The sequence below is a fragment of the Sander lucioperca genome, chromosome 22, assembly GCF_008315115.2.
Source record: "Sander lucioperca isolate FBNREF2018 chromosome 22, SLUC_FBN_1.2, whole genome shotgun sequence".
NCBI classification, from domain to species: domain Eukaryota; kingdom Metazoa; phylum Chordata; class Actinopteri; order Perciformes; family Percidae; genus Sander; species Sander lucioperca.
Genome location: NC_050194.1, coordinates 24,833,019 through 24,860,691, shown reverse-complemented (window position 1 = coordinate 24,860,691; position 27,673 = coordinate 24,833,019). Strand labels below are relative to the sequence as shown.

General features: G+C 39.9%; 2 protein-coding genes across 3 annotated transcripts; both read left to right on the top strand.

The window, feature by feature from the left end:
• Window positions 1-284: 284 nt before the first annotated feature.
• trim16 (tripartite motif containing 16) lies at window positions 285-12,977 on the top strand. Of its 2 annotated transcripts, XM_035997255.1 has the most exons (7): window positions 285-314; window positions 1,736-2,577; window positions 5,568-5,663; window positions 8,265-8,498; window positions 8,750-8,921; window positions 10,711-10,806; window positions 11,944-12,977. In XM_035997255.1, exons 2-7 carry the CDS (start codon window positions 1,837-1,839, stop codon window positions 12,558-12,560), a joined length of 1,956 nt encoding a protein of 651 aa, XP_035853148.1. In that variant the 5' UTR covers window positions 285-314; window positions 1,736-1,836; the 3' UTR covers window positions 12,561-12,977. The 2 variants fall into 2 exon arrangements, with proteins under 2 accessions (XP_035853148.1, XP_031170652.1); XM_031314792.2 differs by lacking the exon at window positions 285-314 and having other exon boundaries at window positions 1,535-2,577.
• A 6,864-nt stretch (window positions 12,978-19,841) lies between these two features.
• On the top strand, window positions 19,842-26,821 carry tvp23b (trans-golgi network vesicle protein 23 homolog B (S. cerevisiae)). Its single transcript, XM_031314793.2, has 7 exons — window positions 19,842-20,010; window positions 20,482-20,558; window positions 21,911-22,055; window positions 22,903-22,992; window positions 23,169-23,294; window positions 25,407-25,535; window positions 25,628-26,821. Exons 1-7 carry the CDS (start codon window positions 19,999-20,001, stop codon window positions 25,652-25,654), a joined length of 606 nt encoding a protein of 201 aa, XP_031170653.1. The 5' UTR covers window positions 19,842-19,998; the 3' UTR covers window positions 25,655-26,821.
• Window positions 26,822-27,673: the final 852 nt, after the last annotated feature.

Below are 27,673 nucleotides of genomic sequence, written 5' to 3'. Positions count from 1 at the left end.
TTGGGAGTCGCACATGCTCAGTACCTAGTTAAGGACTACTAGCCAGTCAGAAGCAGAGTATGAGGGCGTGCCCTGACAGTACCTAGGTAAGGACTACTAGCCAGTCAGAAGCAGAGTATGAGGGCGTGCCCTGACAGTACCTAGGTAAGGACTACTAGCCAGTCAGAAGCAGAGTATGAGGGCGTACCACACTAGCAGCTAGGTGAGCATTATAACGTGTGTTCCAAAGTGACCACGTTTGTCTCTGAAGTAAAGGCTGGACTACAATAGAGCTGTTTGGAGCAGTTTGTGAACAGTGTTTTCTGTTGGAGATGGTAAGTCCCTTTGGGGTGGACTTTGGGCTTTTTCACTTTGTAAACCTATAACGTGCACAAAAAAGATATATAACACAATAAAGGAAAGGGAAAAAGCCAGAAAGCATAATGTGAGCACTTTAAGACAAAACTTGCCAAAAAAGTCCATCTACAATCATTAGATCTGTGAAAAGCCTTTTAGTTTCATTCATTCTTAGGGCTTAGGTGCTGCACCTAAACCTTATAATGACAGGGAAACCCCTGGTGATAACCACAGGCTCTGGACACTGGGTGGCAGTATCTGCTCTGGTTTTGCTTTGGGATCTTGCTGACTCAATATTTGCATTTACACTTGAACTTTGGAGCAGCAGAGATGTGCTCACATGATGTCAGAGAGGCAGAGCAGACTTAAAGGCTGCATCCCTGATTACCTCAGTTTCATCATCAAGACAGATCAATCATTGGCGTGAAACAATCCAATCAGGAGTGTTTTGTGGTTTGAATCCTATCATCTACTAGCTTGACCCCTGTGAGTTGATTGTGAAAGCGGTGGCGAGATCTAGGAGAACAAAGCAACACGAAGCAAGGGTTCAGTTCACAATGTTCTAAAGGTTTAATGGGACACACAATTCAATTCAATTTTATTTATAGTATCACCTCATAACAAGAGTTATCTCAGGACACTTTACAGATAGAGTAGGTCTAGACCACTCTATAATTTACAAAGACTCAACAATTCCAGTAATTCCCCCAAGAGCAAGCATTTAGTGTGACTTCCCTTTTAGGGAGAAACCTCAGCAGACCCAGGCTCTTGGTAGGCGGTGTCTGACGGTGCCGGTTGGGGGTGTGATGAACAGTGGCAATAATAGTCACAATAAAGATAATGGAACTATGACTAGAAATAGTAGTTGTAGTAGTTCATGGCAGCTGCAACCATGATTTAGGTGCCACACTAATCCTACATTCATTTAGTAGAGTGTAGTGAGATAGGAAAGAGTCAGGATGGGCAGAAGGATTGTCCCGAGGTTTGTTCACACAGATAGGAAAACAGTGTTGCAATTTAGGATACAAATAAATCAGATGAGAGCGACTTTCTTCAGAGTTTTGACAGAATGTTACGTGAAATGTAAAATGAATCACAACAATGCAGTAACGTGATGTAACGAGCCTGTCAGTGGGGTGAGATAAAAAAAAGTTTGCTAACAATGAAACTTGTATGTTTCAGTTGTTCAGACACAATCCATGCAACTCTACACCTCTCTGTTCCTCTTCTGCAGTGCCGGCCCCTCCCTGTGGTTTCTTTTCACCATCAGAAAAAGGGGAGGGCAGTGATCGTGTGTCAGGGTGAATCAATGTTTGCCTGGTTGCATGTGAGCGCTGAAGGGGCGGAGAGCTTTTTGACTGAAACTATGGGCCCTGACTAGTGTTCACATCCTCTATAGGTGTGGCTTTCCAGGCTCTTCGATGAGTTCCAGGAACTAAAGGGCTGAGAAAAAAGTGTCAGAGACAGTTAGTTTTCAGAAAGCATAAGAGAGTGGAAGACATGGCAAACACAGCTGCTGAAGAAGCAGTTCCCATCTCCAAACAGCAGCAGCAGCAGCAGCTGTGTGGTGTCTGCTCAGGTGTTTTAAGCGGAGACATGCCGGCAGCCTGTAGTCACTCTGTCTGTGGCCCCTGCCTCGGGGACAAACATAAAGGATGTCCCGAGTGTCTGCAGAGCCCCGAGAAGGACAAGCCTGAACCTGCTGACTGTCCCAAACAGAATGGGACAGAGGCTAAAGGCCCTGTGACCGAGCGCAAAGAGGAGCAGGATGTTATAAAAGCGACAGAGGAGATCAAAGTCCAAGAAGACCTGAAGGAGTCTGAGGACCCCGAAAAGCCCGAGGAGGGGAAGCAAAAGGGGGAACCACTGACAGAACCTGTGACAAATGGAGCAAAAGAGGAGGTGAAAGAAGAGGCGGTGAAGGAGGAACCTTTGGGCCCCGACGACGTGGTGTGCGACTCGTGTATCGAGAGCCCCCGCAGGGCCCTTAAGTCCTGCCTCACCTGCCTGGTGTCGTACTGCGAGGCCCACCTGCGGCCTCACCTGGAGAAGCCCAAGTTTCAGAACCACCGGCTGGTGGAGCCGCTCAGGGACATCGAGAGACGCACCTGCGAGAGCCACAAGTGGCCCCTGGAGCTTTTCTGCTGCGCCGACGCCATCTGCGTGTGTCAAGACTGCGTGACGGAGGAACACAAGGGCCACAACGCCGTCCCCGTGGTGGAGGCTCGCAGTCGGATAGAGGCGAGTGCTCTCAGATGCTCTGTTTTGTTTTCCTTTCAGTCAAAAAGTGCATGTTCTAAATATCTACATCTAGGGCTGCAAGTGTTACAGTAATCGATTAACAGTCATTTAAACATGGATCGTATCTGACTTTGTCGCAGGATGTTTTTGTCATTCTTTAGTATTACTAGACTGCAGTGGTGGAAGAAGTATTCAGATCCTTTGCTTAAGTAAAAGTAATAATACTACACTGTAAAAAATACTCTGTTACAAGTTAAAGTCCTGCATTGAAAATGTTACTCAAGTGAAAGTATGTAAGTACCATCAGGAAAATGGACTTAAAGTATTAAAAGTACTCAATGCAGAAAAATCCTCACATTTTAGAAAGTGTAAAGGATCCAACCAGTTGTGTGTTTAATGGTCTAATCATTTCAGCTGGACTTGTAGGCCGTTATATTGTCGGCTAGTTTACTTTAGGAGAAAAACATCAGATTTTATAAACTACATGTGTTTTGTGTGCAGAAATCTTAATGTGTAAATGTACTTAGTTACATTCCACCACTGCTAGACTGAAATCAACCACGTCTAATTAATGATAAACGAATCGTAGGAGCAGAAATGTTACGGTGGAGATTACACACTTTTTAATGGACTGCCAGAGCACACAGAGGAAGACACAAACACAACACTCTCTCGTACCAAAAGTCTTCAAATGGTTCAGAAAGCTGTGGCTAGAATCTTAACTTGGGCTGCAACTAACGATTAGTTTCATCTTCGATTAATCTGTTGATTTTTTTTCTCGATTAACGGATCAGTTGTCTGGTCTATAAAATGTCAGAAAATGGTGAAAAATGTGGATCAGTGTTTCCCAAAGCCCAAGATGACGTCCTCAAATGTCTTGTTTTGTCCACAACTCAAAGATATTCAGTTTACTGTCACAGAGGAGAGAAGACATTTAGAAAATATTCACATCTAACAAGATGGAATCAAAGAATTCATACTTTTTTCCCATAAAATAATGACTCAAAGCGATTCGTCGATTATCAAAATAGTCGATTGTCGATTAAGTTAATAGTTGACTAAACTAACTGAATTATCTTTGCAGTGCTAGTGGCAAAGGCAGAGTCCATGAAAGTTTGAGCAGACACATCAGGGCTCAAATCATTTCTTGAGTAATCAACTTGAGTAATAAATCAAGTTTTTCAACGTTAAAAGAACAAAATGTAACAGCACACGTGCCAAGAATTTGCAATAATCTTTAAATCATCATCATCCGCATTGCTGCTTTCACATAGATATATAGACACTTTGATGGGTGTAACCTTCAGCAACAGTGGAGAGGGGATGAGCTGTATCTTTAAAGTACTTTGTATGTCACAGAGTTGTTCTCACATGTCCGACAGACAATGCAGCTCTGATCTCTTTAAACCCGGTTAGGACAGTAATTCTGACCTCATATCCACTGTAAAGGTCGGCAAAGGGGTTCAATCTTTGTGACTAATAGGATAATTATGCTTTCTAGCAGGCTGGACACTCAAAACTAAACTCTATTTAGCCCTTCTGACGCAGACAAGGCTCACGCCACAGCTACCGTGTTATTTGTCCTTCTTTATGACAGTCCGTGACCCTCATGTTACTCGCTCCAGACCGAATTCCTGCAGCATTCTGTAGCTTTTAGCCTACACCTGTTATTTGCAGAGTGTGTTGTTGCAAAACCTGAAACTGCCTAATTAACGCTGTAAAGCAAACAGTGTTGGGAGGTGAATGTAGGTGAAAATACCACAAACGCTGCTCGCACACTTCCAGTTTATCATCGCAGCTGTACAGAAACAATCCCTCTCATCAAATTGAATTAAATAAATAAGAAAACAAGGAGGCAAACACTTCAGTATATAATATGTACAGTAAATAGATTCAGCTAAAGAGGGAATCAACTGGTTGCATGTTTCCAGCTCTGAATCATTTCCCTTTTTAGAGATTCATTTCCACAGGACAGACATGAAAACATGAAGACAACCGAGTTAAATAACTTCCTGTTCAGAGCTCGGGTTCACACCTGCGTTCCTACTGTCCAGTCTGTTTCAGAGGCACAAAGCTGGTCCCAGGTTGCTACAGTTTTTCCCAATTTTAAATATAGTTTGTGTATACACAGCTCTAATACAGACAGAACATTAATGATTGGTACATCAAAAGCTCAGAAATATGACTTTAAAAAGTCATAATGAAAAACATCAGAAGATCATCTGCACATGAATGTATATGGATTGATTCCCTGCTTTCACCTCTGCAACTGCGTGAGACACAATAAATAACTGAACTAATTAATACTTGTAACTTTTATATCTCAAAACAAAATATCGACACGAGGACTTGATGCTCTTTCACCCAGTTTCACGCAAAGGATTTGTAGTGTTTCCCTCAGGGTCTAACCTTTGTGGAAAACAATTCATCTCCCGAGGTTGTCTGGGCCTGCCTGAGTAGACTTGATTCTTAAAGTGCTCATATTATGCTCATTTTCAGGTTCATAATTGTATTTAGAGGTTATATCAGAATAGGTTTACATGGTTTAAAAACACCATATTTTTGTTATACTGCACATTGCTGCAGCTCCTCTTTTCACCCTGTGTGTTGAGCTCTCTGTTTTAGCTACAGAGTGAGACATCTCACTGCTGTTCCATCTTTGTTGGGAGTCGCACATGCTCAGTAGCTAGGTAAGGACTACTAGCCAGTCAGAAGCAGAGTCTGAGTATAGTGTAGTAGAGTATATTAAAACAAGTTCATGCTTTTAAAACTTCAAATGTCTAGAGTGTAGAAGAATAGGATGTGTGACCCCACAGAGAGTAGAGGAAACTAGGAAACAACACTGTTTTTCTGAAGAAGCAGCCCTAAATGTTTACATCTGCCAAATACTTGCTCAAGTACTTGGCGAACGCTAGGATCTGAAATATTTTTAGCATGACGTGTTGGTGTTTTGTGAGGAGCTGAATTCTGTTCTCTTCTCTTCTCAACAGAGGGAACTGAGGGAGAAGCAGACAGAGATGGTGAAGACGTTGACGGCAGCAGAGAACGCCATCAACAAACTTCAACTCAACACAGTCAGTATTGAGGTAAACACACCGCCAGGGGCGATTCCAGTATTTTTTAAGTGGGGTGGCACGGGGAGTGGGGGGGGTGGCATTTAACAAGAATACAGCGTACAAAATCTGCTTAGAAATATAGAAAATATTGGATAGGATAGAACAACACAATGTAATTCTGCCAAATAAAACTAATTAATTTCACTTATTTTCATTTTAAACAAACTGTATATCCAAATACAATACACATTTTCTAAAGGCTCAGTCTGCCACTTTAAAAAAAACAATTCCATTTCTGGTTCCATGGTGTCAGAATAAACATTATTATTATATTTAATAAACACTAAATAGGGAATAGTGAGTGAGTGAATGAGGGAATGGTTTCAAACACAGCTAAGGGCTTGGAAATTTGGCAGAACAGGCAGTGCCACCCCATGACCTCCTTCTAGCCCTGCCCCTGCACACCGTATGACTAATCTAGAATGGACTCACTGTGTGTCATATGAATTTCACAATACTTATAGATAACATCTGTCAGCGGCTGCTATTTTTGGCTTGAGAAGCCAGTAATCACTGAGGTATTGGAGCCACCCAATCCGCCGGACAGGTTTCCTGAGGCATGGGAGGAAATCCATGGTTGAAAGGTGGTGGTGGTGACGCAACAAGATAAGATTTAATTGATTCCACACTGGGGACATTTACTTGTTACAGCAGCTCAAAATTCAAACAGAAAAAATACACTTTAAATAGAAATAGAATCAAAAAAAATATAAGAAATAGAAAAATTAAAATAGGAGTAACAATACTAATAATATGTACACTATAAACACCTCTATTATATAAAGACAAAACATAATAAACATACTGTATATATATATATATATATATATATATATATATATATATATATATATATATATATATATATATATATATAGATGTATAGAGATAAGGTGCAGATGAATAAAAGTGAGATATTGCACAGTGGGAGGTGACACAGTCAAAATATAAATAAATATGCAGAATATTGTCAAGTGATGGCTCATGTTGCTACGTTATGATGTTACATTAAAGAGTCTGCTGTGGTAGCGCTCCTTCTTGCACAAAGCATTCCTCTCACGTGTCCCAATGCATTCCCAACCTGTTATCTGTTGCATCACTGCCAACATTCAGAATGCAAAAAATGCTCGACCCACACAATGGGCCAAGTTTTTTCCTGAATTTGTTCTTGAGAAATTCCAAAGAAATCAGATTTATGATGTGTTCTTAAACAGAAGAACTGGCCGCACCTGTGTTCTCATAATGATGAATCTCATTGTCCTGGTAAATTCAAAGCATGTGCCAGTTAGATTCAAAGTAGCACGTAAACCACTGATCCACGTTGATCCACATGAAAGGGCGTGAAACCTCAGGGCCGTGTGCACACACACAGAGATTGAAAGTTAAGAGAATTAAGTCAAGAATGCCCAAACGAAAGTCTAAAGCGGGTGGAGCACCGGACTCCAAAGTGAAGTGCAGGTACTTCTGCAGGAAATAGTCGCCAAACGAGCTAATGATTATATCCCATTATGCGAGTAGGCCTAGGGTGAAACAGACCTACAATGGACCTATAAATAGCCCGATCAATCATTCATTTAGTTTTCCTAGTCACTATTCATTGTGTAGTGTTTCTTTATTAAAAGTAGTTATGGGTAGCTCACTTGGTAGACCACGCGGCCATATACAGAGGCTCAGTCCTTGATGCAGCGGCCGCAGGTTCGGATCAGACCTGCGGCCCTTTGCTGCATGTCATTCCCCCTCTCTCTCCCCTTTTATGTCTAAAGCTGTCCTGTCAGAAATACAGCCCTAAAAATGCCAAAAAAAAAAAAATCTTTAATAAAAATGAAATGTGAGGCGCCCTGCTGGCTCACCTGGTAGAGCGTGCGCCACATGTACCAAGGCTCAGTCCTTACCACAGCGGCCCAGGGTTCAAATCCAACCTGTGGCCCTTTGCTGCATGTCTTCCCCCCTCTCTCTCTCCCCCCTTTACTGTCTACAACTGTCCTATCCATTAAAGGCCAAATTGCCCAAAAATAATCTTTAAAAACTATATTTATATATATTGTAAAAGTTAAGTTAAATCTACTATATTATACAACTGTAGAAGAAGGGTTAGACAAATATGTCAGCACTCAAAAGTGCATATGTGTGCTCTTAAATGTGTGCGTAGATTCTGTTCTTACTTAAAAACAAATCCAAGAAAACACAGACGAAGGCCAAAATCTTTGTGAACGCGGCATTACTATGTCTACATTATTCTCTTATATTGTCCATATCTAATGCTGGTCTCTAGACTTTATCCTTGCACTATTGGACTTATTTGCAGCACCATGACACCCACTATCATAGAGCACCTTACCATGCAGACTGAATCCCAGGGTCAGTCCCTGCCCTGTCACTAAAGCCTCTCATGCTTATACATCCCTTAGTACATGTATGGATGTGTATGTTGTGTGTGATGTCTTTAAGCTACTGGGACCTTGAATTTCCCCTTGGGGATCAATAAAGTATCTATCGATCTATCTATCTATCTATCTATCTATCTATCTATCAAATCATAAGTTGGTTTTGTTATGTGAAACCATTCCACAGCAATCGGGGAAGGAGGTGCGCACGGTGATGGAGAGCCAGTTCGAGGAGCTGCAGGCGGTGATGGAGAGGGCGAAGCGGGAGGTGACGGAGATCCTGGAGGGCGAGGAGAAGCAGGCGCTGAAGCAGGCCGAGGGCATCCGGGTTCACCTGGAGCAGAGGTGCACGGAGCTGAAGAAGACTCAGGCGCAGATGGAGAAGCTCTCCAAGAACAAAAATGATGTGGATTTCTTACAGGTAGGTAACGGCACCACAATCAAATCCACGACAGAGACAGAGTCATAAAGCCTGCAAACATGTTCTTACCAAAACCAATTTCAGTCGGTGCCATAAAAGTATGGACGTTCAGTGCCCAGCCCTGTCTCGTTCTACGGACAGTTTCTGTTAAGATATAGCCTACAGTCAAACAACTGTTAACACCCAGATATTTCTTAGATTGTATATATAGACGACTTGACTTGCTCCTGAATGCTGTGTTTGTTCTACAGGAGTATTCAGAGTGGAAGAAAGAAGCCAGTGATATCTCTCTGCCTGGGGTCTACATCGGCCTGATGGACCGCCTCAATTCCTTCAGCCGCGTGATCGTCGACTCCACGCAGGAGCTGTGTGCCATGCTTGTGTCTTTATACATAGAGAAAGTTAAAGAGATGTGCAAGAAGGGTAAGAAAAACTGGCACAAATGAACCTACTGCAGGGTGAAACTAGACTCCAGCACACAACTCCAACAGCTAGTACAGTAGCTGACTGAACATGTTCCCACATGTTAGGAATTTTCGTGTGTTATAACTTCAGAGCTCAGGTGTGCCGTGGTGTGTGCAAAAAGTTTGCTTACAAAAACGCCTGTGTCCTACATGACTCACCTCTTTTGTGTGTCACCTGCAGAAGCTGAGAGACAGCACATATTTGTTTCTGTGTGCTGCATCTCTGTGCCAGCTGATGACGGAGTTTATGCAAATCTGAACTGCGATCTGTTATCAGTAGTGTCGCATAGTCAGACCTATCTTCACAGCGGTGTGGAGTAAGGTCTGGCTACTCCACAGATGCATTCTGGGATAGGAGAAGAAGAAAAAAAACACTCTGGGTTGTTTGCATTTCTTTAACCCTTGTGTTGTCTTCCATTTGACCATGCATCATCCTCCCGGGTCAAAACTGAAAATCACTTTTTCTAACGTTTTTGTCTCTTTTGGCGCTTTTTTCAGTGTTTTTGGAACTTTTTTGACATTTAATGCTTCTTTTTACGAGCATGTATAAACACCACTAACACAAGCTCATTACTGGATTTACACTTATTTTGGAATTCATGGTCAGTAAACCTCATATATAGGAAATTATACCTAATTCTTGAGTTAAAAAGCAGACATTATGATTTTTTTAGACTTGTATTAAAGGAAGGACTGGTATATGTCAACGTTCAGTCAGGATACTGTTTTGAAAAATGCTAAAAAATTGAACAAAACACACAAAAATCAATGAAAGTATAGATTTTTGTTGTACTTGCGAAGCACGTTGTATGGAATGATCTATGTTATTTTTGGGTAATCAAAATTAGGTAGTTAAAAAGAAACCCATATTTCTGATATAGACATTTAGACAATGGGTCAAATTTAACCCGAAGACAACACAAGGGTTAAACCAATCACAATCGTCTAAGCTCCGGACGCAGCGACGGCGGCTCTGCTAAATAGTCTCAGGAAGGAACTGGTTTTGGTGGAACATTTGCACCCCGTGAAAGAAAACGCCACATACAATATTAATGAAGTTAACTGTTCACACAATACAGTAACATGAGCTATTTAAATTAGCTGATACATGGTTAAACCTCATTGGCTCTTACCAGTGTATCTCCGTGTGCACTTCGTCCACAGCAATCCCACCAATCAGTCCCAAAACGTCCCAGTTAGAGAGGAAATGCCCTAAAGTTATTCTTTGTAAATCTTTACAATCATTCCCCGAAAGAACCAAGCAGGCCTGTCTTGTTGCACAATCCAAATTTTCTTAAAAACTTGACATTTTCAGCGTGGAGCTCGCTAGCTCAAAGTTTGTTGATGTTCTTTCCCGTAGCGAAGGGATTTTGAGAACGTCAACACACAGAGAGCAGAACGAGAGGGACAAAGCCTGAAATGATGACAGACTTTAGCCCATAGGTGTAATTTACCATTATAATCAAAACTGGCAAGTGCAACCCCACCCAAATATCTAATAATAATTTCCTTTACCCAATAATAATAAAGACATTTGCACCATAAGTTGATGCAGAAAAGCAAAAAATTGTTGCAGAAAAAAATCACCAGAATGCAGCAAATGAAGTGTTTGATATGCAAAAAATGTCTATTTTCCTCAAAAGTGGAGATCTCAACCCTCCCCCAAAGTTGAATACAAAGATACCCCGTTGCTTTATCCCGGAAACGTACTTTTGTTGATCCAGATTATGTTTTTTCTTCCTTTGCAGACAAAAGGGGGATAAAGACAACAGTTCGTGAAATTATTGCAGCCAAGCAGAACATGTCTATACCAGATCCAGTGACGCATGCCGACTTCCTCAAGTGTGAGTGTTCTCTTTTTCTGAATATCAGGCTGAGATACTGCAGTCATAGCGTTTTAGAAATGCTGAGATCATCAGTCTCACATCTGTTGTGTGTTTGTTATATTTTATTATGCAGGCCAAGGTATATACAAGTCTTATTGGAGTAATGTTGTAGCATCAGTTTATAAGTGTTTGACTTTGGTTTTTATTTCATTTTTAACCCTGGTATTTATTTTATTCTTTTGGTTTACTTCTTAATTTTTATTTTTGTTGTACGTTTTAGTCTTTTTTTTTTTTTTTTTTTTTTTTACATGTTTTTAGTTTTATTAGTTTTCTCATCTGTGTTTTAATGTTGTTCTATAAAGCACTTTGGGCTGCATGCTTGCATTATTATTTCAGTTAGCCTAATAGCTGGTTTGATTTGCATTGAGAGATGATTTTATGGAAAGTACCCCATGCCAATCTCTAGGTATGGTGAAGGGTATGTGATGATGTGGGGGTATGGTGAAGGGTATGTGATGATGTGGGGGTATGGTGAAGGGTATGTGATGATGTGGGGGTATGGTGAAGGGTATGTGATGATGTGGGGTATGGTGAAGGGTATGTGATGATGTGGGGGTATGGTGAAGGGTATGTGATGATGTGGGGCTATTTTAATTCCAAAGGCCAAGGGAACTTTATCAGGATGCATAGTATCCTGGATCCATGAAATAACTGGCCTTTAAAAATAAAAATCTGCCTGCCTCTATGGGAATTTAACATAGGGGTGTACTGACTTATGCCCCCTGTATTTTAAGGAAGAACATTTATTTATTTACGATACATTATTCATTCACAAAGAAAATTGGTGTCCTTAAAGGTTGGATATTTCCTCCTTTTTTTAATTAAGGCATTAAGACAAATTTCTAAAAGATGGTTTTTGTATTCCTCTTTTTAGTCAACTTTAGCATGGGTGTATTCACTTATGCTGAGCACTGTATGTATTTGTCTTTCTTCTTTAAGCTTAACACATTTGTGTGTAGCTGTGGCTGCAAACAAAAGAAACAATATGGAGGATATGCCCTCGGCGACCTCAGTGCTATTGGCACTCCTGACTGCAGTCTTATGTAACACTTACATCACACGTAAACTAACATCTCACAATCCTCCTCCTCCCAGATGCCGCCCAAGTGAGTTTCGACGCTGACACCGCTCACAAGTTCCTGCGGCTGACAGAAGATAACAGGAAGGTGACTAACACCACACCCTGGCAGCATCCTTATCCCGATCTACCCGAGAGGTTCGAGAACTGGCGCCAGATCCTGGCGACGGAGAGCTTCTACCTGGGGCGCCACTATTTTGAGGCGGACATCAGCGGCGAGGGCACACACATCGGTCTCACCTACAAGAGCATCGACCGCAAGAGCAACGAGAGCAACGGCTGCATCACGGGGAACAACTTCTCCTGGTGTCTGCAGTGGAACGGCCGCACCTTCTCCGCCTGGCACAGCGACATGGAGATCCCCCTCAGCGTGGAGAAGTTCACTCGTATCGGCGTTTATTTGGACTACACCAAAGGCCTCCTGGCTTTCTACGGTGTGGACGACACCATGACGCCCATCCACCAGTACAAGGCCGAGTTCCTGGAGCCTCTTTACCCGGCTTGCTGGCTGTCCAAGAAGGAGAATCTAGTTGCTTTGGTGGCACCGGGAGAGCCGTTGCAGGTCAAAAACCCCTCTCCGTCCACCCCACCTGAGAATAGAGCTATTGATTCCAAAACGGCAGCACAGCAATGATTAGAAGTCAGATTATTTTCTGAATCTTTTAAGTGACAATTCAACATTATAAGACTCTATCCATGTCCAGTTGTGTAAGGTATAAAGTTATACAAATGAAGATCCTACATAGGGCCTTTATTACACCACATTAGTTAAAAAAAATGGACCCAAATGCATTGGAACTGTGCTGGCATGGCTGTGGTAGGCGTGGTACCTTTATGCATTTATTGTGGGCCTGTCCATTGTTAAAGAGATTTTGGACTGAGGTAATAGATGTTTAAAAATGATTCTAAATGTTCATATTCCTAAATGCCCTATTGTATATACATTGGGAAGCAGATTGGAAAATACAAGCAAGCAAGACCTGTACAACGTATAGTTGCACTAGCTTTTCTCTCCGTGAAGAGGACTGTACTCATGAATTGGAAAATACGCAAATTAGTTACTATATATATATATATATATATATATATATATATATATATATATACTACTATAACAAATATAACTGGTTGAAGGAGTTTCTGGACTTGCTTTCTTTGGAGAATGCAGCTTCAACCCTTGCAGACTATGATTGTGGTCTAGGCGCCCCTTGGACTCCTTTCAGAGAATATACAGAGGCACACAGATTTTTATTTTTAAAGGCCAGTTATTTCATGGATCCAGGATACTATGCATCCTGATAAAGTTCCCTTGGCCTTTGGAATTAAAATAGCCCCACATCATCACATACCCTTCACCATACCCCCACATCATCACATACCCTTCACCATACCTAGAGATTGGCATGGTTTAATTTCAGTTAACCTAATAGCTGATTTGATTCGCATTGAGAGATGATTTTATGGAAATAACTGGCCTTTAAAAATAAAAATATGCCTGCCTCTATGGGAATTTAACATAGAGGTGTACTTACTTATGCCTCCTGTATTTTAAGGAAGAACATTTATTTATTTACGATACATTATTCATTCACAAAGAAAATTGGTGTTCTTAAAGGCTGGATTTTTTTAATTAAGGCATTAAGATCTTTTTTTTTTATTCCTCTTTTTAGTCAACTTTAGCATGGGTTCATAAACTTATGAGTGCCACTGGATGAACAGTAGAGCAACAGCTTGACTGTGTAGTGTTTCCGTTACATGAATATGAGTATTTCAGGAGCTGTTGTGTTGCCTGGGGTGATGAGGCGCTAGAAACGATGAATTTGTGGTGAAAGCGAAGAAAGCAGCTCTGGCACCATCATCACTAACGCGTAGCTGTACCACCCAACAGTTACGTTGTTGTTATTGTCTTTATTGTTTTGTTTTTGTGTGGCTTGGCCCTGTTGAATAAAATGATTGCCTCTCGACAAAATACGTATTATGTGAAACAAAAATGGACAGTCTTCCCACATTCAACCTGTTTACAGCAGAATCGTTCTTTGTAAAACTATTATGATAAATTATGAATGTTTATTTGGGCTCAAGTCATATTTATTTATGGCCTACTCCTCCTGTGTACCTTTGGGACTACTGTTACTTTTCATCCCACTGTGAATTTAAAGGTGTTTTCATTTTTCTGTATGCAAATAAATCTTTGTATCTTCATTTGCACACAAAAAAAAGTGACTTTTTGTTCATATTTCAAGCTTCCCCACGACATTAAAGTGCACATATTATGCTCATTTTCAGGTTCATAATTGTATTTAGAGGTTATATCAGAATAGGTTTACATGATTTCATTTTTTAAAAACACCATATTATTGTTGTACTGCATATTGCTGCAGCTCCTCTTTTCACCCTGTGTGTTGAGCTCTCTGTTTTAGCTACAGAGTGAGACATCTCACTTCTGTTCCATCTTTGTTGGGAGTCGCACATGCTCAGTAGCTAGGTAAGGACTACTAGCCAGTCAGAAGCAGAGTATGAGGGCGTGTCCTGACAGTACCTAGGTAAGGACTACTAGCCAGTCAGAAGCAGAGTATGAGGGCGTACCACACTAGCAGCTAGGTGAGCATTATAATGTGTGTTACAAAGTGACCACGTTTGTCTCTGAAGTAAAGGCTGGACTACAATAGAGCTGTTTGGAGCAGTTTGTGAACAGTGTTTTCTGTTGGAGATGGTAAGTCCCTTTGGGGTGGACTTTGGGCTTTTTCACTTTGTAAACCTATAACGTGCACAAAAACACTTGCATGCAATACAAAATAAAGTAGGAGGAGTGAGAAACATTGGGGCTAACCGAAAAGAGCAAATAGTTATCAGTAAATTGAGAATTGGTAACAGCAGATTGAACAGTACACTTTTTATAATAGGAAAACGCCAAACAGGCCACTGCAGTCTGTGTGAGGAAAAGGAGACGGTGGAGCATGTCCTGATTTCATGCAGGAAATACAATCCAGAAAGAGGGCTCATGTTAGCAGTATTACATACGTTAGGAGTTAGGACCAGTGGAAATCAGGTTTAAAGGTGTCGTTGAAAGTGGGGTTTCCGTAAATAAATAGAAGGAAACATATATTTTTGAAAAGCACCGGACTACTTACACGTATTTCACGTATCGTATGTAAAATGTCTGTCTCAGAAAACAGAATTATACAAGCTCGATTTTAGCTCTGTCAGGTATGCATCTAGACCCTGGAGACATTAGTGTTCCTGTTTGTATATTACAGGTGAAGGTTGTTGACCTTTTATTAATTTATATGGATTGTACTGTATATTTATTGCTATATGCTTGTGAATATTGTCATTTTTAATGTACCATGGACCTTCCATTTGTGTCCTGAATAAAGTTATTGTTATTATTACTTAGAAAATGATAATGAAATGAAATAATAGATAACGAGTAATTTTTTTTTTTTTTTTGGTCAATTGATCAGAGCCAGTTAGCAGCTGGCTAGGGGAGGTAGTGAGAACCTGAAGGAGACAAGTTTGTTGGTCTTTAACTTAGGTTAGACAGACTTAGCTTCCTTTCGCACCGGGTAACCGGAGAGCCGTGAGTCTAATTGACTAGGTGTGATTTTGGATTGGATAGTGTGGGTTTTGTGAGGAACTGTTTGAAGGGGTATTGCCCGACGGCCTGTATAGGTCCGGGAACGTTATCCCTGAGCAGGTCCTAGCAAACTCAGTAGATAGATTCGAAGTGGAAAGGAAGTCGTGTGGTGAGTCTTCTGTAAAGGAAAACTAAAAACAAAAACTTCCAGTGAACCTTGTTAAAAACGGTAAATTCTCACACAGTTGGGGATAATTTAAACTCAGAGTCAGCCCATGCCCAAGGGAGCGGATGGGGGTGGGGAGGAATGGAGCACAGTGAGTAAGACAAGTTACAAAAGACAGCGAGGAAATAACTTTCAGGATAGTGATATGGAAAACCCACAGGTTAAATCAATAAGGCCTAATCCAAATAGTGATGAGGAATTTAAAGTTCTGATTAAAGTAAAAGGAGGGGTTGGATTTTCTACAGTCAGTCCCCTTAAATTGACAAATGAACTTAAAAAAGGGATTGGTGATATGGCATGCCTCTATTTTGCAGAATGGAATGATTTCAATTATGTGTAAGTCGGAAATGCAACAAACTAAGGCGCTCAAGATTAAAACTGTGCTTGGTAAGGGAGTAGAGGTGTTCAAACCAAAAATGAATACCGAGGTAAAGGGAGTGATGTATAATGTGCCATTGGACGTATCTGAGCAAGAGATATTGACTAGTTTAAAAGGCGGTAATGTTGTAGCTGTTAAACGTATGGGTAGAAATGAAAATGGTAGAGGAACCATACCTATCCTTCTCTCCTTTAAAGATGGTGTGCTACTGAAGAGGGTCATGTTGGGGTTCATGAGCTACCCAGTAAAAGAGTATGATAGACCCCCTTTGAGATGTTTTCAGTGCCAGAGATATGGACATGTGGCAGCTGTGTGTAATGGAAAGAGAAGATGTAGACGATGTAGCAAGGAGCATGACGGAAAAGAATGTAATGAACCTGTGAAATGTTGTAACTGTGGGGGTGAACATCCAGCTTCCTTCAGGGGTTGTCAAAACTATGTCAAAGCAGAAAATGTGGAGAGAATAAGAAAAGAGGGGAAAATATCTTATGCTGAGGCAGTGAGAAGAGTGGAGTGTAATGGTGGGGTAAGTCAAGATCAAGGGGAGGCCAAGGCAAAAGAAATAGTAAAGGGACGTGCTCTTAATGACGACACTGTTGTGATTAGCAAAAAAGGACTACTGGCATTCATGGTTGAAGCAATGTGGAGAGTTAAAATGGTGGCAAACAAAAAGTCAGATGTGGCACGTGAAATTGCTTCCGCTGCAGAAAAACTTTTAGGATTCAAGGGGATCAATCCAAAGGAATTATGGGAATTTACTTATACTCAGGACAGTGCAGATCAAAGACCAAATGGGAGTCAACACATAGAGTTGGACGACAGTGAGCAAGAGGAAATGGATAGCAGACATGATGAATATGATGGTGATTAGTGTCCTTTGTATTATGTTTTACATAATGCAATGGAATGCTAGGAGTCTTATTGCGAATGGGTAAGAGTTTAAACACTTGATAGATTGTCTTGGAGAAAAACCAGAAATTATTTGTATTGAGGAAACTTGGTTAAATCCGAGATTAGATTTTATAATACCAGGGTACAAATGTGAAAGGAAAGATAGGGAAAATTACAAATTAAATACATTTATTAGAAATGGGATTCAGTATAGAAGAATTGAAATAAAAACAGTGTTAGAGTGTGTCATTACAGAAGTTTGGACTGATCGAGGGAAAATCTCTATTGTGAATTTATATAATCCGTGCATTAAACTAGAAGAGAGTCACTTTCAGGAAATTGTAGATAAAATTAGTGTACCGGGGATTTGGGTTGGGGATTTTAATGCTCATAATGAACTGTGGGGAGGTGAGAAGAGAGACAGAAATGGTCAAATTGTAGAAGATTTTATAGATAAAAATAATTTAATTGTGTTAAATGATGGTCGTCCTACATGGTTTAGTACAAGTCGGTCAATGACATCTTCCATAGATATTACAATTGCATCAGCAGAGTTAGCATTGATCAGTAGGTGGGAAACAATGGATCTTTATACAATGGGAAGTGACCATGTGCCAATAATTAGTAAATTCGGTAGGTGTCAGATTGAGGAGCCAGTTCAGTGCTCCCTGCGGCTTAATTATAAAAGAGCTAATTGGATCAAGTTTGAGGATCGAGTGAATATGGGATTGTCAAGAATCAGTCAACAATGGATGCTGTTTTAGATTTAGATACTGACATTAAAAAAGCCATCGCAAATAAAGAAGCCGTTGTTGCAGTGTTTTTGGACATTGAAAAGGCTTATGATATGCTTTGGAAGGAGGGATTGCTCATTGCACTTTATGATACGGGAATCAGAGGAAGAATGTTTAATTGGATAAAGAATTTTTTAAGTAATAGGATAATTCAGGTAAGGGTGGGAAGTGAATTATCAGAGGAGGTTGGGGTAGAGAATGGTACCCCTCAAGGTAGCGTTATAAGTCCGGTTCTTTTTAATATACTAGTTAATGGTATGTTTAGCAGAGTGGGGAAAGAATTTCGTTTTTCATTGTTTGCAGATGATGGGGCCCTCTGGAAGCGAGGGAGGAACCTTTCCTATATTTTTGGTCAAACTCAAACTGGTTTGGAGAGGGTATCTGAATGGGCTAATGATTGGGGTTTTAAAATATCAATAGAAAAAACAAAATACATGGTATTTGGACATAAGAAGAAAATGCCAACACGGCTGTTACAAATATATAATACAACTATTGAAAGAGTTAAACATCTTAAATTTTTGGGGATGTGGTTAGATGAAAGACTGACATGGAGGAAACATATTGAGATGGTTTCGTCTAAATGTGGGAAAATAATTAATGTTCTAAGGTGTGTGGCTGGGTCTGATTGGGGGGCTGATAGTAATTCTATGATGATGATATACAGAGCAATGATAAGATCAACTATTGATTATGGTTGTATGGTATATGGGTCAGCAGCCCCTTCAATGATTAGTCAACTTGATATAGTCCAAGCAAAAGCCCTTAGAGTGTGTGGTGGGGCGTTTCGTACAACTCCAATACCAGCGCTATTAATAGAAACAGGGGAGATGCCGTTAGATATAAGAAGACGTAAACTGGGGTTGAAGTATTTAATGAAACTAAAAGGACAGACTGGGAAATTACCAACAAAAAACCTGTTGAGTCAGCATTGGGAGTTTATGGGAACAGCAAGATTGGTCAAAACAAACTTTACAGAAACACTTAAATCTATGGCAGATGAAATTGGTATTGTGAATTTGAATGTGTGTCCACCAATATGTCGTTCAGATGTACCTTTGTGGTTGATTCCAGATCCCATTGTTGATTTATATTTTTTGAAAACAAGCAAAAGAAAGATGTCAGAGGGGGTAGTGGAGGAGATTAAAGCCCGTCAGTGTCAAATGTGGGGAGGCTACCTACAAATTTATACTGACGGGTCGAAGGATCCTGAGAGCGGTAAAGTGGCTTTTGGTATTAGTATACCTGAAATAGGTTATAAAAAAGGCTGTAGGATTCCAGATCACTTATCAGTATTTACTGCAGAGTTGGTGGCAGTTCTATGGGCAGTAAGGTGGGTTGAAGATAACAAACAGGAACATTCTGTCATATGTAGTGATTCAGCTGCATCCCTAATTACAATTAAAGGTACCAAATCTAAGTCCAGACCTGATTTGCTTGTTGAAATTATGCAAGTGTTGTATAGAATTCATAAAGCAGGGTATGAGGTGGGGTTTATGTGGGTTCTGGGTGTGGAGGGTAATGAGGAGGCAGATGAGGTGGCAAAGAAAGCAGTGCAGGAGGAAAGAGTTCAAATCAATGTGCAGTATGGGTCACCAGATTACGCAGAAATAATTAATAGGTCAGTAAAAGAAATGTGGCAAAATTTATGGGATTGTGAAAGGAAGGGGAGAACTTATTATTCAGTACAAAGAATGGTAGAGAAAGAAAGATGTGCTCATAGATGTAAGAGAAGAGATGCAGTAGTTTTATCCAGATTGAGACTTGGGCATTGTGGGCTGAGGAGTGGGCTGGCTCTGATTAGTAAACATCCTGATGGAAAGTGTGAATGTGGAGATAAGGAAACAGTGAAGCATGTATTAGTGCAGTGCAGGAAGTACTCTCCTCAGAGGAAGAAACTGTTCAGAGAACTGGGTGCAACTGGAGAAACTGTTTTTACTTTATGCACTTTATTGAATTTGGACAGTTGGAACAAATTGAAGAAACTGATGGAGTACTTGCGACGTATTGGAGTATATAAAAATATATAGATAATTGCTTTTAATCAAGTTGTGAATAGCGATTAGAGAACAGCGGAGGGCAGCAATACGCCATAGATGCGTCTAGTCTGCCGGAAATAAAAAGAAGAAGAAGAAGACCACCAGTAGAACGACGACGTTCTGCCTTCCGTGGACGTAACCAGGAAGAGCCTGCTCAATAGCCAACATGCTAACAGACGTAAGTTACACTTTTAGTGTTTATCTTTTACCTGCTAGGTAAAATATGTCAACCGTCCAACGTAGCGGCATCTAATAAAGCTAAGAACAGTAAATGAGCTCGTCAAAACAAAATATTTTCCAGCTAAAGTGAACATCTGTCGTGCTATTGTTGCTAAGTAGTTAGCTAGCACGCTAGCTTTTGTAGCTATTTACATTTCTCACGTACACAGCTAACGTTAATTTAGCGTCCCCCTTTTCCCCAACACCGTACAACTGTGAAGTTTTTTTTTTTCTCCTGAAAAACACCAACAACAGTGTTTACTTTCGGCTTGTATACGTTGGCATGCATTCAAACTGCTGTCGCTAACAGCCAGCTAACGATAGCAAGGTGACTAGCTAGTATGTAAACAAAGATGAACTTTAGTTTAAATGAGTTTTGTTGGTGTTCCGAGTCTCTGAGGGTTTAGCATCTACTTTATCGATCCCTCAGGATAACAATGACGAAGACGTGTCTCTGTTTGACGCGGAGGAGGATGCAGGGAAAAGGTCAAAGAAAACGAATATTAGGTAAGTTAACAGGTGGATTTAACTCTCTCAAATCCGCTTTAACGGCCAAGTTAAGTGAACACATACAAGGGATTTAACTCCGGCTAGACATAGACGTACCGCAAATAACAAGGACAACAAGGTTAAAAAAACATGTGACTACTATGCGGTGTACATACATGTTTGCATATAAAAAGAAATTATATGTATACATATGATATCAGAATCAGAAAAGGTTTTATTGCCACAATAAGTACACCTATTTGGAATTTGACTTGGTGAAAGGTGCAATGAATACAGAAAAGGAAATATATGCATACAAAGTAACTGTTGCATGAGAAAGAAGGCTGAATGCAGTGCACTTGAGCTGCAAAATGAATCTATTAATCAAGTAATTGTCAGCTATGGACCTTCTTCACAGCAGATATTTTGACTTGTCATAGTAGGAAAAGCACAGCTGAAATTGATAACCTTAACGATGGCTCAATTCCATCAAGTGTCCCAGTGAGCTATTTCAGTGAGTCAGCATGAACAATACCAGGGCCTCTCCTAAGTTGAATGCAGCCATCATTAATGGTCTTGAATACACCTGTGCTTTTCCTACTATGACATGTCAACATGTCTGGCGTGAAAAAGGTTGTTGTCTTCCTGTCGACCGTGCAACTTTTAGTTTTTCTGGGTCAAAATTTAAACTTTCTTTTCAACGTTTTGGTCCTCTTTTTCAAAACTTATGTTTCTTTTCCCCCCAATGTTTTTGTCAATTTTTTTTCTGCGCCTTTTGGTGTTTTTGTTTTTTTTTCATCCACGTTTTTGAAGCTTTTGCGGACAATTTGTCACTTTTTTTCCAACGTTCTTTCATAAAAATGTTTTTTTGAATGCTATAAAATTTAATAAAACATCCAAATTTAAAGAAATTAGTGGGCTGATCATTTATTTTACTTGTGAAGAGCGTTGTCTGGAACAATCCGTGCTATTTTTCTGAAAATTTGGTTGAAAGAAACCCACTTTTGTGATTAAAGAATTTTTTTTAAAATGGGTCAAATTTGACCCGAGGACAACAGGAGGGTTAAATGAATTGGCGACTATTTTAAGAATTAAATAATTGGTTTGAGTCTGTTTTTTATTCTTTTTTTATTTTATGAAAAAGCAAAAATTCTCTGATTCAGTCATTTGTTATAAACTTATCTTATGTTTGTTCTTGTATATTCAATCTGGTGTTTTATCTTTGATTTGTTTATTTTACTTTATTAGAAGTCATGTGATTTCATTTCTTTGACTGTGAAGCATTTTGTGACAATGTTGTAATAATAAGTATGAGTTGTTCTACCAGATAAAACATGCTCAACATTGCATTAAATGTGTTCTGTTACCAGGCATCCGGTGGCTTCCTTCTTTCACCTGTTCTTCAGAGTTAGTGCCATCATCGTGTACCTGCTCTGTGAGATTTTTAGTAGCAGTTTCATCGCCTGCATGGTCACAATAATCCTTCTGCTCTCCTGTGACTTCTGGACAGTAAAGGTGTGTTTTATGTATCTATTGTTTTACATGATACATTCTCTCTAGTCAACAACAGGAATTCTTTTTTTTTTCCAATGCTGGTATTAATTTAAAGCTTTAGTGCGTAACTTTTTGATATTAATGAACGTCTGTAACATTCAAGCCATCGCCAAATGAGTTGCTACAAATCTAATGAAGACTATCAGCTCCACACAACTCTCTCTGGATTTCTCAGTATGACTATGTTCAGAAGATTGTGGCGTCTGGTGACTTTCCCTCGCAGAAACTCGAGTGAAGATAATAACCTCTTCTGAAGAGTCCATCATGTTTTTTTTAATCCTCCGTGTCCTCCTTGGCTACTAGCAACTTGTGTCATGTGGATGCGCCGACTGTGTTGTTGTCATTACTTAGAATTCCTCATGGGGGCGACAGAAACTAAGCACTATAGCTTTAAGGCCAAAAATATAATATGTACAGGGTTTCCCCCAGTGTATTCTAAGCCTGGTGGCCCACCAGGCCTAAGCCACTGAGGGGGGGAATTTGAATGTATTTTTAAGACGTTTTTTAAACTAGTTACAGTGGGGCGTCTCGTTTGGAAACTTAGACATAGTCATATTTTCAAATCTCCAGTTAGCTTTTAGCACTGACTTAATGTAGAGCCCTATGGAATCTGTCTTATAGCTTTTTTTAAATTCTCAATTACGCGATTCCGTCCGTGATTCTGTTGTCACAGAAACTATTGGGCTCTACATTAACGCTGCCATCAGTCTGTGACTGGCCCCGGCCGGGTCCTCTTCAAAAAAAAAAAAAAGGCCACTTGCCACGGGGCCTAACAACTTTTCTGGGGGAAACCCTGATGTATTTCCAGAACATCACTGGAAGATTGATGGTTAGTCTGCGGTGGTGGAACCAGGTAGATGATGACGGACGCAACCACTGGGTGTTTGAGTCCAGGAAGGTAAGATGCCCCTTAGCTCGTTCCATGTTGCTTTGGTGTTGCAGTAGTCGTTTTGTGGATCCTAAACCTCACATGACCTGTTGTACTGTATGGAGTTGATAAATACACGTGTTTACTTATCAGGCTTTATAGTATTTGCAGGTGTCCTTACTGTGAGAATATCCTGTTTTCTTCAGGGTACCGGGAAGCAACCGGCGGCAGATTCTGAGTCCCGAATCTTCTGGATCGGACTGATTGTTTGTCCGGTGCTCTGGGTCGTCTTTGCTTTCAGCACCCTGTTTTCCTTTAAGATTAAATGGGTGGTAAGTTCTTGACTTTAAAGGATTGAATTGCTGTTCTTTTGTAATTTTCTTATTTTCAACAAATCATCGTTGTGTTAGTCTGTCGATACTTTCCGACTCTCCTAGCCTGTTTGAGACTCGGCCACACTAAGCCCACTGGTTCCTACTGAATATGTGAATATTTTCAACAATGCCCCATACATTTGTTGTTTCATCTTTTAAAAAGGCTCAGAAATTTAACGAACATAACTCAAACGGGAGGAAATGGTGCATTTGTTGGGGACTATTTTCAGCGGTGCATTAATCCACATTTGGTGCTCTAGTGAGCAGGATGGTGTGTGTGTGTGGGATTGAGTCAAAATAAACTACAGTCTGTGTGTTCATGGTCAGGGTTCAATGTTAAGGTTTTTTTATTTTTTTATTTTTTTTCACTTGCCAAAAGTCCATTTTTACTGGCCCCTATACAAATTGTGTTTTTTTTTTTTTTGTTGTTTTTTTTTAGTGGTTATCAAATACGACAAATAGGGTTGGGTACCGAAATCCGGTTCCACTATGGAACCGGTCCTACGCAACCGGTAGGAATCGGACCGGATTAGAACGCAAATTTCGGTTCCACTTAATGTGTCCACTGAAATATTTTTCCTCTATCGCTCCGAAATGGATGTAAAAATATCACACTTTCTCTGTAGTCTACCGTTATCTATCTACCGTAAACGTAGGCTACCCCATGCCAGTCTCTAGGTATGGTGAAGGGGATGTGATGATGTGGGGGCCAAGGGAACTTTATCAGGATGCATAGTATCCTGGATCCATGAAATAACTGGCCTTTAATAATAAAAATCTGCCTGCCTCTATGGGAATTTAACATAGGGGTGTACTTACTTATGCCCCCTGTATTTTAAGGAAGAACATTTATTTATATATGATACATTATTCATTCACAAAGAAAATGGTGTCCTTAAAGGTTGGATTTTTCCTCATTTTTTTAATTAAGGCATTAAGATCAATTTCCAAAAGATGATTTTTTTTAATTCCTCTTTTTAGTCAACTTTAGCATGGGTTCATAAACGTGTAAGTGCCACTGTATTTGACTTGTCTCAGTGTTCAAATAACGTAAACGAACTGGCAAGGGTTCGGAGGGGGGGTTGTCGGCAGCCCTCTTAGCCCCCATGCAAGAGATGCTGCTTGCTTTTATCACGGCACACCAGCATTTTGTTTTCTGAAGGAAGACATTCCCTTGAAAAATGACCCACTTTTATCTGCCTTGGACTTCACAAAACATCGTAGAGGGATAGAGAACGATAACGTAATTTATGATACGATAATGATCGGGGGAAAAAAATGATTGATATTTACTTGCCCGACGTGGTGTTTTACTTGCCCCGGGCCATCGGGCAACCCTTATCGTTGAACCCTGATAGTGATGAAGGAACATGGTCCCCAGTGCAACAGTGTGGCTCGTTGATGTTTTTTTTGGACAACAATGGAGTGAAGAAGATATATCAGACTTTGATACAAACAAAATACTTGTTAGTAGATGCATTCACTATTAGTTTTTGATGGGACCTACTGATAAGAGAAATATGGAATATTACCGACCATTTTTAATCAATCAGTTTTATTGGCCTAGTATACTTACATACACAAGGAATTTGACTTCGGTAGGTCTTAACTCTCTTTACACTCAACAAATAGACATGTAGTAGTAAACATTTAGTAGACAAATAGTAATATAGACACATACTGTACAATAGAGACAATAATATACTGTACATATAGGCACATAACATAATATACAAAAATACAAATAAGACATAATATCAAGAAAAGTACACATGGAGTGGGATGTGAAGTGCAAAGTAGTGTGCAATATTAATATTGGAATGATAAGTATGTAATGTGTGTAGAAGTAGGTGAGTGGCCAAAGTGGGGATGACCCCACTTATCAGCAGTCCAGTAGAGTGATGGCAGTGGGAAAGAAGCTGTATAATGTCTGGTTGTTTTTGTGCGCAGGGATCTGTAGCGCCTGCCAGAGGGGAGGAGGTTAAAGAGTGTTAATGAGTGTGTAATGTTCCAGTGTTTTCAAATCCGAACTGTTAAACTCTGACTGACTGTCACCCCCCCCCCATGCAGCCTGTGGTGATCATGGGCGTGGTGTTGCAAGGGGCCAACCTGTACGGCTATGTGCGCTGTAAAGTGGGAAGCAGGACCAGCTTAAAGAATATGGCTACAAATTATTTTGGACGACAGTTCCTCAAGCAGGTGACTTGAATTTTGAGTGACATACGCTGAATAATCACATTATTTTTGGTTGTTTCACCAATTCTTACGTGTGTCGTGTTTCTCATCCCCAGGCGCTGTCTAAAGAAGAAGAATCGTAGAGTACAGCTCTGCGATTTTAACACGTTTGCATTGTTATTAATGCTATTATATATATTCTTTTAGCAACTTGATAGGAAAGTCTTTTTGAAATATTAACTGAAATAACAGTTTTTTTTTCTTTGTTTGTTTCTAATGTAATGTTGCGACTCAATCAGTCCCAAAAGAAAGTTTCTCTTTCCACAGATAGGTCTGGTATAGCTCAGCTATAAAACCTCAGACTTTGATGCATGAGTGGAAAAAAGGGAGTAATGGCTTGAAATGTTAAAGTGGCATGTAGTCTATCATCTCCCTGAGGTATCTTCTTTAGTCTGTTTTCTTTAGTTTATCTTTAGTTTTTCTTCACTGACTACGTTTACATGCACACAATATTGTGGTTTTTGCCCTTAATACAAAAAAGACACCATTACGACTGAGCTGTTCACATGGCTAATGAAAACTAATATTCCTGTTTACATGCAGCTGTGCAAAATAGGATTTTTTTTCACCAAGTGTTCCAGCGGTGGCGGGCTTGTTGGAGAGCGTGAACACAGCCTCCCTCTTTGATTCCTTCAACCAGCTTCTTGAAAACGTCGACGATGTGACGAGTGCACATATTCAAAAACTTGTAGATATCCAAGTCTTTCATAATGTTTAAAGGTAGCTGTGTTTCTCCTTCATATCTTTTGACCATGCATCTCTACCACAGCCTTGCAAACGCTTGGCTGTTTGGTTTGTGTACAGTAACCATAGCAACGCACAGAGCTGACCGTAAGCCGTAAACGGACAAGAGGTCACAAACTGTGGTTAAAAACCCTGATTGACAGCAATATCCTGAATGCGCTGTATACATCTCCAAAGAATGAATAATACCGGAATATCAAACGTCTTCATCTAAAAATATTTGGAAAAAGGCGTTATTCAGAATATCCAAAACGAATATGCTCTTTTCGTGACCTGTATCATTGTCATATTGTGAATAATCGTGGAATATTAGTGTGCATGCAAACCTACTCAATGCCTCCTAACTTTAATCTTTATAAAATGAATGTGTTTGAGAGGTGGTGTACAAACATTTTTGTTTGTATAATAGACAAGGTTGTAAAGTATCCCAGGAGTTTGTAAATATGTATGTAAAGAAACTATGTGGAACATCTTCTTTTGTGCAAATACATTTGTAACATTTTTCCCAACAGTGTGGCAGTTTTCTTATCTTGCGCTGCAGCTGGATTCTCGAGATTGGATCACATATCGCACGAAAATCCATCTTGTCAGGCTTCAAGTAATGCTTCTGTGTTCGAACAACAGGCTCGTTCGGCCAGTCAGAAAAATCTGATTGAGCAAACGATAAAAAAGAAACTGCTGGAATAAAACTGAAATTAACTCCTTTTATAAACAGTTATTTTGAAGATCAATGAACAAACTTCAGAAAATTAAGCTGATTTGAGATGTATCGGATTATTTCACAGTCAGTTATTTTAGTTAACAACTTTGTATGAATGTTTAACCCTCGTGTTGTCTTCCCCCGCCGACCATGCACCTGTTATCCTCTCAAAATAGAAAATTAACACTTTTGTGACTCATTTTTTGCGGTGATTTTGACCCTTTATCTGACTTTTTTGTCCCTTTTTTTTGGACACTTTTTTTTTCAATGTTTTTCACTTTTTTAAATTTTTTTACTGTTGACGTTTTTTTCCACCACCCCCAGTACTGTATACACGTCACAGACACCAACTTATTACCACTAGTGTTACAGTCATGGTCAATAAACCTCGTTGGATTTTTTTTAACCTAATTTTGAGTCAAAAAATCTGCAATTATGAATTATTTTGAATAATATTAGAGCAGTGTTTTTCAAACTTTTTTGAGCCACGGCACATTTTTTTACATAAAAAAAAATCCCGCGGCACACCACCAACCAAAAATGTTACAAATTGACACATTGTAGCCTAATAAGATCAGAATCTGCATTTTTCCTTTTAAAAAATGTATCCATGGCTGTTGCAGGCTTACATCGATGATCTCGGCCCTGCTTACATCCT

Coding starts and splice junctions, on each gene's coding strand:
- trim16 (XM_035997255.1), top strand. CDS start 1,837: ATGGCAAACACAGCTGCTGAAGAAGCAGTTCCCATCTCCAAACAGCAG. Junction 8,499..8,749: donor ATGATGTGGATTTCTTACAG/GTAGGTAACGGC, acceptor TTTGTTCTACAG/GAGTATTCAGAGTGGAAGAA. Junction 8,922..10,710: donor TAAAGAGATGTGCAAGAAGG/GTAAGAAAAACT, acceptor CTTCCTTTGCAG/ACAAAAGGGGGATAAAGACA.
- tvp23b (XM_031314793.2), top strand. Junction 20,559..21,910: donor TCAAAGAAAACGAATATTAG/GTAAGTTAACAG, acceptor TTCTGTTACCAG/GCATCCGGTGGCTTCCTTCT. Junction 22,993..23,168: donor GGGTGTTTGAGTCCAGGAAG/GTAAGATGCCCC, acceptor TGTTTTCTTCAG/GGTACCGGGAAGCAACCGGC.